The sequence below is a fragment of the Triticum dicoccoides genome, chromosome 6B, assembly GCF_002162155.2.
Source record: "Triticum dicoccoides isolate Atlit2015 ecotype Zavitan chromosome 6B, WEW_v2.0, whole genome shotgun sequence".
Taxonomy (NCBI): domain Eukaryota; kingdom Viridiplantae; phylum Streptophyta; class Magnoliopsida; order Poales; family Poaceae; genus Triticum; species Triticum dicoccoides.
Window position 1 is genome coordinate 458,639,487 of NC_041391.1, and position 10,764 is coordinate 458,650,250.

General features: G+C 49.9%; 1 protein-coding gene across 1 annotated transcript; it reads right to left on the minus strand.

The window, feature by feature from the left end:
- Positions 1-3,136: 3,136 nt before the first annotated feature.
- LOC119320348 (transcription factor MYB30-like) lies at positions 3,137-4,471 on the minus strand. The gene has a single exon (XM_037594461.1). The coding sequence runs from the start codon at positions 4,370-4,372 to the stop codon at positions 3,614-3,616; it is 759 nt and encodes a 252-aa protein (XP_037450358.1). The 5' UTR covers positions 4,373-4,471; the 3' UTR covers positions 3,137-3,613.
- Positions 4,472-10,764: the final 6,293 nt, after the last annotated feature.

Below are 10,764 nucleotides of genomic sequence, written 5' to 3' on the forward strand. Positions count from 1 at the left end.
AAGATTTTAGCAGGTTGAAAAGTACAACAGGCTTTGAGTGGTATCATTGTCCCCGGCAGCCTTTCTGTCCCTTCATTTGACCATCAGCATGGAGCAAGAGTCACTAGTACACAATAGGGCTATGAACACGGTTTGGACCCCTAATTGCACATAGTCCTGAAACCTTGTGCTCACGTGGGTTGGGGATTTGGGGGGAGGGGGTTTCCATCATTGATCAATGAGAAAACATCTGCTAGAAGAAAATCGACACGCATGATTGCAATATCAGGAATTGTGTGTGCGATTAAGAACACAATTGCTCACAATTCATTAAGTTGAATACGTGTGCAAGAATGTACCTATCGCTGACAGTTTTTTGCACAAGAATCATTAGCAAAAATTGTAATCACCACACATGATTTTTTTTCATTTAGAAACGTATGCGTTAATCAGTCCATCGCTCATGAACCTTTTTACGAAAACCTTTGGATTGTAGTTAAACATTGCACACACTTTGGTTTACTTAAACTTGTTCAATGTCATTATCAACACAAATGTTTTTGCTTTAATTTAGTACATGCAAATCATAATAAATTTAATACATGTAATTCATAGGTGTAACGCTAATGTGTGCACTATGACGAAGTCGTCCACTCAGTTGGGCTGTTCTAAGTGCACATGCAAATCCTTCTTCCTAGCCTTATTGCCTATATCGTTGAGCCTTCCAACGTGCTTATCATGGGTCAAACCTATCGGTACGAGGAAATCCATGTGGTCATTGCAAAATGACATTATCTTTGCGGTCAGAAAGCCCTAGATCATGCTTTCATGCAGATGGGACCTGTTATGGACGTACACTTGAGGATCCCACTTAACCTTTCGTACAGGAACATGTTGTGCAGGAACATCGTCCCTAGATCGGTGATGTCCTTGACATTGTGGATCAGTAGTTGTATCATGATGTCGAATGAGGATGGGAAGTGCGGAGCTAATCCGACAGATATCGGGTAGAGGGTCCCAAGCTGGTGATCTTGGATTGATGGTAATAGGACGGAGAAGAGACACGGTATTTACCCAGGTTCAGGCCCTCTCGAAGAGGTAAAATCCTACGTCCTACTTGTATTATACTATGGATGGGGTACAAAGTACAGGTTGATCTACCTCGAGATCGTATATGTGAATGAATCTACGTCTATGGTCTAAACCCCTCGGCTTATAGAGACACCGGGGTACCTAGGCTTACACCTAGGTCGGTTACATAGGGGGATAAACATGCCGAGGATCACATCGCGCCTTAGAGCATGCACCAAGTCTATGGAAGATTCCATCTTGAGTACGTCATGTGGCCTGAAAGTGTGGCCCACTGGTTGGTAATTTGGGGGTCCTCGGCCCAGCCCATATTGGGGGCCGATGTGGTTAGCTTCCCTCTATGTAGGACACCATTAGGAAGTATATCTCAAGCTCACATAATATGTTAGTTTTTGCCTTGAGATGTCCATCAGATCCAATGTGACACTGAGGCGGTTGTGTTTTGGCTTTGCACCCGCATGCAATGGAGTTTTTGAGTGTTTCTCAAGTGTCGCGAGTTTGACAGCCTCTCTACAAGCCCCTCTCTTATTTGTAGTCACTTTCACAATCAACTCTTGCACATGAGGGTCCTAGATCATTCTGTCCAACAAGCCCCCCATGATTGTCATGTCCTCTTTTACCTCTTCATGTTTGGAAGAATCTTCAACATGTCTAACCTCTTCATCATGATCAATATGCTTGTTATCTTCATCATGCCCATCCTCTTGGTGTGCTCCATCCCTTCTTGTTCCGTCTCTTCATGCTCCGCTTATTCATTTCACGGCCCATGATCCACTCGACCATGACTTTTCCATCTTGTATAACCACACATGGAGCCATATGACAACAAGTGCTGATGCAATGTGCCCGACTCCGATGTGTACATAATCAACTCTTGGCAACTAACACACGGACACCATGTTTTATTGCCACCCATTCGCACCATATCTTGCATGGCGAACTGAAAGAACTCCCTCAAACCTTCCACAAAATTATTTGACGCCCGTGATACAGAGTTATACATTCAATTTCGACCTTATATACATATAAGATATTGCCAATTAATTAGTATATTCTCAAAAGAAAGATGCAATACAAATAATTTTGGCGTGACCATCACTAAAAATGTGACATATTGAGTGGCAGAACAAAATAAAACAAATTAAGATTTTCTTCAAAATATTGACACTCTTTTATATTCCCTGAAAAATAAGACAACAAGCAAGCAAATCCAGCGTGAGTAACCAAATGTTGCCTTGGCTTGATGATCAGTGCCACCACCACGCACCCCTGTTTCCCCACACGTTACCGAGAAATATCGACATAGTTATTAGTTACATCAGTTATGTAACATAACCTCTCATAAGAGTCGTCGCAATGTGTCATTATGTCTGAAATGTAGGTGTGATGTTCTTTCGCTTGTTTGGTGACTCCCCTGCTCATAGCTTGTTGTAACAAATTGGATGCTTATGTTTTGTTCCCGTTCTAATCTGCGCAACTACTTTTGCTAGGCTTGAGCGTTGGGAACAATTGTTGGCATGTTTGATTGCCTGGTTTCCAAACAAAATGGGGCGGGGAAAACCCCTTTTTCCTCAAAAATTGCTATTAACATAACCCAATTTTCTTATTGATGCCTCATTCGGTTTGAAGGATTTTTATAGAAAAAGCATAGGAACCTTGTTGATGCTGAGGGGGCTGCGATGCAACACTCCCGACGCTTCAAGCCGGTGTTGCTTCGGTGGCTTCCGGCAACGCTGCTATTGCAGCTCTGCCGGCGACAATACAACATCAGCGACCAACCATGTTGCAAGAGGGACCGTCGAGGTGCTGCGATGGTGCTAGCTGGTAGAACAACGGCGGTGCGGGGCGATGGGAGGGAAGCATGCTGCGAGTGAGGGCCGGGAGGGGGCGTGGGGTGCTTCGTCTTTGCAAGCGCAAGCAAAACTGCAAGGCCGAAGCAGAGGAAGACGATCGAAGGGTCATGCGCGGACGGATGATTTCTTTTTTGAAAGCAAGCAAAGCTTTATAGATTAACGGTGTGTAGGCAGATCGCCCAACACACGAGCAGACACTAAGGGCGGTACATCATTTTCCCAATGCATACACATCTCAGCTAAACACATACGGCCGATTTGGCCCAACTCATGTGCTACCTTGTTCTCGCTCCGGTTGCATGCTCTTACACTATGTTTAGCAAACCAGAGTTTTAACAGCGCTCTTTGGTGTTTTTAATATAAGGTTACTGAGTAAAACAGACTTTTCACAATATAAAACTCCGACTAAAAGGTATTATCAGGCTTTCAGTCCTTGATCATGTCAACCTTTCCGCCCCATCATCTGTCTCTTCAGTTTCACGTCCTGGCCGGAGAAAATTCTCTCGCTATGGCCAGCCAATGCGCAAGTGAAACTGAGCCAGCAACAAGGGTCAACTCAGCCGACGAACTACAGAAACTTCCGGCCAAAAGCCCCTTTGTTCGTCCCGGTCCAGGTTCGGCCAGGCCGCTTGCCTGGTCCGCCGCGAATGCTATTGAGAAATATGAACATAGCCCAATCTTCTCATTAAAATTTAAATCTGTGACAAACTCTGTATGTCACTAGCCTGCATGAACAGTGTGACCCAGAAGTCCATCTCATCGTTGCTCGACGACGGCGATGCACTATCTGCGCCGAAGGTGTCGCTGGTTTCCATCCCGGAACCGAAGCTGTCCACCGACATCGCCAGTGTCTCCGACCAGAAGCTGTCGTCAATCTGGAACTCCTCCGAGGAAGAGCTTCCCGTGTTCTCCAACGACGATGCCATGGAGTAGTCAGCGGAGGACGACGTCGAGAGGGACTGCCCCGGCGACATCGAGAAGGACTGCCCCGGTGACGACGACGCCGGCTCGGAGGTCGGTCCCTCGAGCGCGCTCGCAGCCATAGGAGGCTTCTTGGCTTTGTGCTTAGGCGCTGCCTGGCCGGACGTCTTGGACGAGGACGCGAGTCGCTTCTTGAGGTGTGTGTGCCAGACGTTCTTGATCTCATTGTCCGTCCTGCCAGGCAGCCTGGCGGCAATGGTGGACCATCTGTTGCCGAGCATGGCGTGGAGTTGGATGATGGCGTCTTCCTCCTCGCTGGTGAAGTTGCCGCGCTTGATGTCGGGGCGCATGTAGTTGATCCACCGGAGGCGGCAGCTCTTGCCGCAGCGCAGCAGGCCGGCCTGCTTCGGCAGCGCCCGCCAGTTGCTGTGCCCGTGCTGCTCGATGTGAGCGACCAGGGTCATGTCCTCGTCCGCCGTCCACGGGCCCCTCTTGAGCCCCATCTTCTCGCAGCAAGGAGCCCTCACCATTGCTAGCTTTGCCCACTCGCAGCAAGGAGCTCTCACCGTTCTCTTTCTCGGTCGAGTGTGTGATGGATGGATCGTTCAGTGTGTTGACGCTGGTCCGAAGGGAAATGGCTGCCTGAGCTGAGCTGCTCAGACGTTGCGCTATTTATGCTCGGCGCGCGGCGATGGCAAAACGTGGTCAATTGGGGTAGGTTCCGAGCAGGGACCATTGGCTGACAAAACGAGGGAGAATAGTGGGCGTTATATCCAAGTAGTTCTTTTTCTAATGTACGAACGATGGAGTAGTTTGCGGGTCAGGGTTCAGGAAATGCGTGTGTACCCTGCTCTGCCGGTTTGAAAAAGTATATCGAATGATAATGATGTTTTTCCTTTTTCTCTACGGGAGATGATGATGTGTTTCTGGTTGCATGGTACTCCCTCTGTAAACTAATACTCCCTCTGTCTAGCTGAGTAAGTCATCTTAGATTGTGCACCGTGACCAAGGTAGAGGGGAAAACAAGAAAAGTTAATGTTCATTTGCTAATTAATAATCTTGCATGCAATGAACTGACCATTTCATGTCGTGTTTGGTAGCCTCAAGTCATTAAAAGCAGACACACCCCACATCTCTTATTGGTTGATTTCTTTATTTATGTCAAGAAACAAAAAACAAGATGAGAGTTAATGCACCGCGCCTAAGTGTTTTGGGATTATTTGGTTTTCGTAAGATGACTTACTCATCTAGACGAAGAGAATATAAAAAGTTTAGATCATTAAAGTAGTGATCTAAACGCTCTTACATTAGTTTACGGAGGGAGTACATGCAATTCCGTTTAATCAACTTTTTTGAATGTTCATAATTAACTAATGGGTGAAGAAAATTAGCTCCACTCTTATAAAAAATCGAGTTGATGATGATGGTGTGTCTGTCATCTTGCAATATAGACCGTTCGATCTATATCTGACGGATAGAAAGCAAACTCTGACAATTTTACAAAAAAATACTCGCATACCTTTCCACATTTGCAGATAAAGCCTTCCCTCGTTCATCCTTATCTGTCACAACCTTATTTTTGAGTAATTAAAAAAGGAAGCCCCTGGAACAATCTGGCATGATGGACGCTACCGGCGTCGTCCATCCGCATGCCTCCGCTCAGTCCAACCACCAATCACCATCACGCCCCATGTCGTGGTTCTAAGCCTGACAGTAGAGTGGGGGGTAGGTATGGAGAGGCAAGGTCTTAGCTATGGAGAGGTTGTAGACACAAAGGATGTACGAGTTCAGGCCCTTCTCGGAGGAAGTAATAGCCCTACGTCTCGGAGCCCGGAGGCGGTCGAGTGGATTATGAGTATATGAGTTACAGGATGCCGAACCCTTCTGCCTGTGGAGGGGGGTGGCTTATATAGAGTGCGCCAGGACCCCAGCCAGCCCACGTAGGAGAGGGTTTAAGGTGAGTTAAGTCTGGGGCGTTACTGATAACGCCCCACATAAAGTGTCTTTACCATCATAAAGCCTACTTAATTACAGGCCGTTGCAGTGCAGAGTGCCTCTTGACCTCCTGGTGGTCGAGTGAGTCTTCGTGGTCGAGTCCTTCGGTCAGTCGAGTGAGTCCTCCGTTGGTCGACTGGAAGGCGACCTCTTCTAAGGGTGTCCTTGGGCAAGGTACTTACATCAGGTTAATGACCCTACCCTAGGTACGTGACCCCATCATTAGCCCCCGAATGGATTGAGGCTTCGAGTGAGGAGGGAGTTGATGTCGTTTCCGATTAACCTTTGCACACTGGTCATGCGTTGTTCTGGGCCAAAGAATTTCTTCGTCGATAGTGAGCAACTTGTCTTCGGTCGACTCGATCCATTCTCTTCTTACGTCGAGTGATTTTTCGGGCTTCGACGGTCTCCGAGCGACGGATCGCGGGAAACCCCACGTCTGACAGACCGATCTGCCGTTCGCGGATTCCGCGGGATGCGAAATTTGGGGACGCGCGCGAAGCGGAGCGGACCGCGGCGTTCGGATGGGACGGGGCATAGACGCCTCGATCTCCGTGCCGCTTTCTTCGCCACGTATCCCGCCTGCACAACTGTTCCTGATATGATTAGATCGACCGGGCCCACCTGTCATCCACTCGGAAGGGACCTTACAAATGCGCCCGACGAGGATTTCTGTACTGCGCCTCAGTCATTCTCTCTCTCTCTCTGCTCCCTTCGTCCCCGTCCAGCGCGCTCGCTCTCGCCCCCGCACAACTTCCCCACGCGCATCTCACCGGCAACCATGGCCAAGGAGAAGACGGCGGCGTTGGAACGTGCGAAGAAGGCGTCGGCGTCGGAGAAGGCAAAGGGGAGATCCACCAGCCGCGGCGGGTCCTCGTCTAGATCCCGCCTCCCGAAGGGCTGGGTCCAAGGAGACTGGATCCAGTCGACCATCACCGAGAATGACCTCCTCGACATGGCCAATGAGGGCCTGATCCCTCATGGAGCTGCGAGGCTTCCGGGGAAGGAGTGGCAGCCCCAGCCAGAAGAGGGTGAGTGTGTGCTCTTGGCCACCCATGTTGATCGTGGATTTTTCTTGCCGCCGAGTGTTTTCTTCCGTGGCTTCTTGAATTTCTTCAGAGCGCAGCTCCACCACTTTACCCCAAACTCCATTGCCTATCTTGCCGCATTTGTGTCCATGTGTGAGGGTTTCCTGGGCTGTCGACCGCACTGGGGTTTGTTCAAACATATATTCACGTGTCGCTCTCAGACCGTGAAGAAGGCGAGCCCAGATGATGAGAGAACCCGAGTCGTCCAAATGTGTGGGGGTCTGGGGATCCAGGTGAGGAATAAGAGCACCTTCCCGCCCATGACCTTTCCCGAGTCCGTCAGAGGCTGGCAGTCGACCTGGTTCTACTGCCAGGTCCAGTCGACGCCGGGGCAGTCGAGTGGACTCCCCCCGTTTACCATGGACCGAGTGAACAAGCCCTCCCCTCTGAAGTTGATTCCGGAGGAGAAAGCTGACGTGAAGATGTTGATGGAGCGCGTGGTGCAGTTGGTTCGGGAGGGAGTGACGGGCATGGATCTCCTGGAGGTCTTCCTTAGGCGTCGCATCCAGCCCCTTCAGTTCCGGAGTCACTGTATGTGGTTGTACCGTGGGACCGAAGACGAGACTTGAGTCCATCCAGAAGCAGTCGACGATGTCACTCTGGAAAGATGGATGGTAGCCGTAACCGGAAACAAGGACAACTCACGCGGAGCTAGAAGGATTCCTCCACTCGACCACAACAGCGATCCAGACAAGGTACGTTTGCTCTGCTCTCCACTGTGTTCTTGCCGCATTCATCTCTGTTTATCCTGCCGACTGGTCGACTGATCCTTGTCTTGATATCTGCTAGGCTCTCACCGAGCTGTACTCGATGCCCAATGGGGCTCAAGCTCTGACTGAGGAGGGTGAGGCGAGTGGGGGCGAGAGCCAGGGAGAGGAGGAATGGGACTCGGACATTGCAGAGGATGATGACGGCGATGATGATGATGACGGTGATGAAGATGACGTTGAGGACGAGGAGGAAGAGGAGGAGGAGGTCGTACCACCGCGTTCAGAAAGGCGGTCGAAGCTTGTCCACGACCCTTCAACCGAACGTGGTAAGGGGGTTGCGACCGCCGTTCAGTCGACCAAGCGCCCTCGGACCACCTCTCCGGTGCCGACTGAAAAGGCACCGAAACAGCCCAGGGCGACCTCGTCGAAGCCGATCAAGCTCCTGCCGAAGATGAAGGTGTCCATCCCCACCATATCAGGGTAATCGTGCTGCTTAAGTCTTCTTATTTTATGTGAACTTTGTCTCTGATCGACGCTGAAGTTAGTCGACTGATCCTTTGGAGTTGTAGTGCTGCTACTTCCGAAACCTCGGCCCGAGCTGATGACCATGAAATGGAGGACGCAGCAACTTCGACCCCAGGTACTGTATTCTTAACGCCGTTCTTAGTCGACTGACTCGTGGTCTCTGATCCTGATTCTTCTCCGTAGCTCCACCCAAAACTGTTATCAATCTCCCTGATGATGATGAGGATGAAGAACCACTGAAGCACAGGAGGAGTAGGAAAGCGTCCGCCAGTAAGGTGCCCCAGGATGAAACGGCGCCTGAGATTCTGACTGCGGAGGAAGAGAACACCACTCGACACATAGTGTCCTTCGCAGATCCATTGACGAGTGCTCCGCAGCCCTCCCTCTTCACGACGCACCACGTCCCAGAGGATCAAGCTGGCGCGGCGAAGGAAGCCATACGTCAGGCGGGAATCATGACGGAGCAGCTGAAGACCATCCGGGACGCGAGCCAGGCAGCTTATGACGCCAGTTCTGCCCTCCAGAGCAATGTTCAGGTCAGTCGACCACAGTTTGTTCTGTTGTATATGCTGCCAAAAACTTTTCCTTTCTGAAATTTATAGTAGTCACCCAGTGGGTGTTGTCGATTAAACTCCGTATTAGCGGGGGCACGCTGAGTGCACCCGCTGGGTGTAGTCCCCAAGGCTAAGGTCGACTGCTGGCAGTCGGCCTTAGGCTTTATGATGTCAATCTTTCTGTCAGTCGACTATGTCGACTGGATTTCACGAACCGGTGGGGGCACGCTGAGTGCACCCACTGGGTGTAGTCCCCGAGACTGTGGTCGACTGCTTGCAGTTGATCACAGTCTTAAAGAATACATCTCGTTTTTTTTTGAGGTCGACTGGTCGACTTTGTCTTCAACAGGATTAGTGGGGGCACGCTGAGTGCACCCACTGGGTGTAGTCCCCGAGACTACGGTCGAATGCTTGTATTCGGCTGTAGTCTTAGAAACGTGTGTTTTTTCCTTTTTCACTCGGAAGTGAATTATATTTGACATTTAGTCGATTGGTTCTTCGCAGAACTCTTGTGATCTTGTGGCTCGCTACTCTGAGCTGGAAAACAAGCACACTCAACTCGAGCTGAGCCTGAAGCTGGTTCAGGAGAAGCTGACAGAGGCAAAGGAGGAGACCGAAGGTATGTTTGGTGAGACCCTGACGACTGTCTTTCCCCTTGCTTGTTTCAAGATCTGATCTTGCTATAACTTGCAGGTAAGGTAAGGGAGGCCCAACAGAAGAAAGACCTCGAACTCGCTGAGAAAATCAAGCTTGCTGACGAGAAGTTAGCTTCAGTCACCAAGCTTGAACAGGACAATACCAATCTGAAGGCTGCTCTTGGGATCGCCAACAAGGAGATCAGTCGACTAAAAACTGATAAAGCTGCCCTGACCGACCAAGTTAGCAAACTGACTGGGAAGAAAACTGATCTGGAGGCCTTCCTGAGTAGTCTTGCCAAGAAGCTGTTTCTTATGCTTGAAGGTAAACCTCTATGCTTGGCAAACATTTCCAATTTTTTCATTCGACCATCCCCTTGACTTAGTGATCATCCTTATAGAATTTTGTCAAAACTTTGAAGAAGAAACTAACCGGCTGGAGCCAAACCTCGACCCCGTCAATTCTCCGGTGAACGACGAAGTTGCCATGGATGTTTTCCGACTGGAGTCTCGTGTTGCAGCTGTCGTGGACTATCTCGCAAGGCTGAAGGCCGCCACATCTCGCATCGACTCGACGCTCTGGCCTGAGGAGACACTTCAGAACGACCTTGAGTCGCTGATGGCCCGGTTGAACACGATCCCTGGTCGAGTGCAGGAATGGAAGAAGTCCTCGGCTCGGTGTGGTGCAGATGTTGCTCTGTGTCTTGCTCGAGTCCACTGTAAGGATGCACGAGAAGAGAAGCTGGCGGCTCTTCGGGTGGCCAACACCAAGAAACACGACTTCAGGTCCTTTATGGAAACTTTCCTTGCAGCTGCCACTCGGATTGCCGACGGAATCGACCTTGATGAATTCGTTGCACCTTCCAGCCCTCCACAGGAGGGGTAAAAAACTTCTTCTGGCTCGACGCTTTAAATTTGCCTCGGTATGCCGAGTGGAATTGTAACCGATAAACCTTAACAGGCTTAACGCCTGAGCACTTTCGGTTCCTTTAGATACCGATTCAAACTTGAATTTGGTGCTTGAATATGACTGCCTTTGGCTCAAAATGTCTTTTCCAGGTTCAAAGCAAGGCGCCCTTACTGCAGTCGACTTATTCTTTAGTCCACTTAGGCGAGCATAGGGCTGCAGCTAAGCCTCCGAGTGAAAATCTGGCTTACCACTCGGTAGGATTTTGATAACTTAGGCGAGTGCTTGGACTGCAGCTAAGCCCCCGAGTGAGAGGGTTGCTCATCACTCGGTAGGATTTTTATAACTTAGGCGAGTGCTTGGACTGCAGCTAAGCCTCCGAGTGAGAGGGTCGCTCTTCACTCGATAGGATTTTGATAACTTAGGCGAGTGCTTGGACTGCAGCTAAGCCCCCGAGTGAGAGGGTTGCTCATCACTCGGTAGGATTTTTATAACTTAGGCGAGTGCT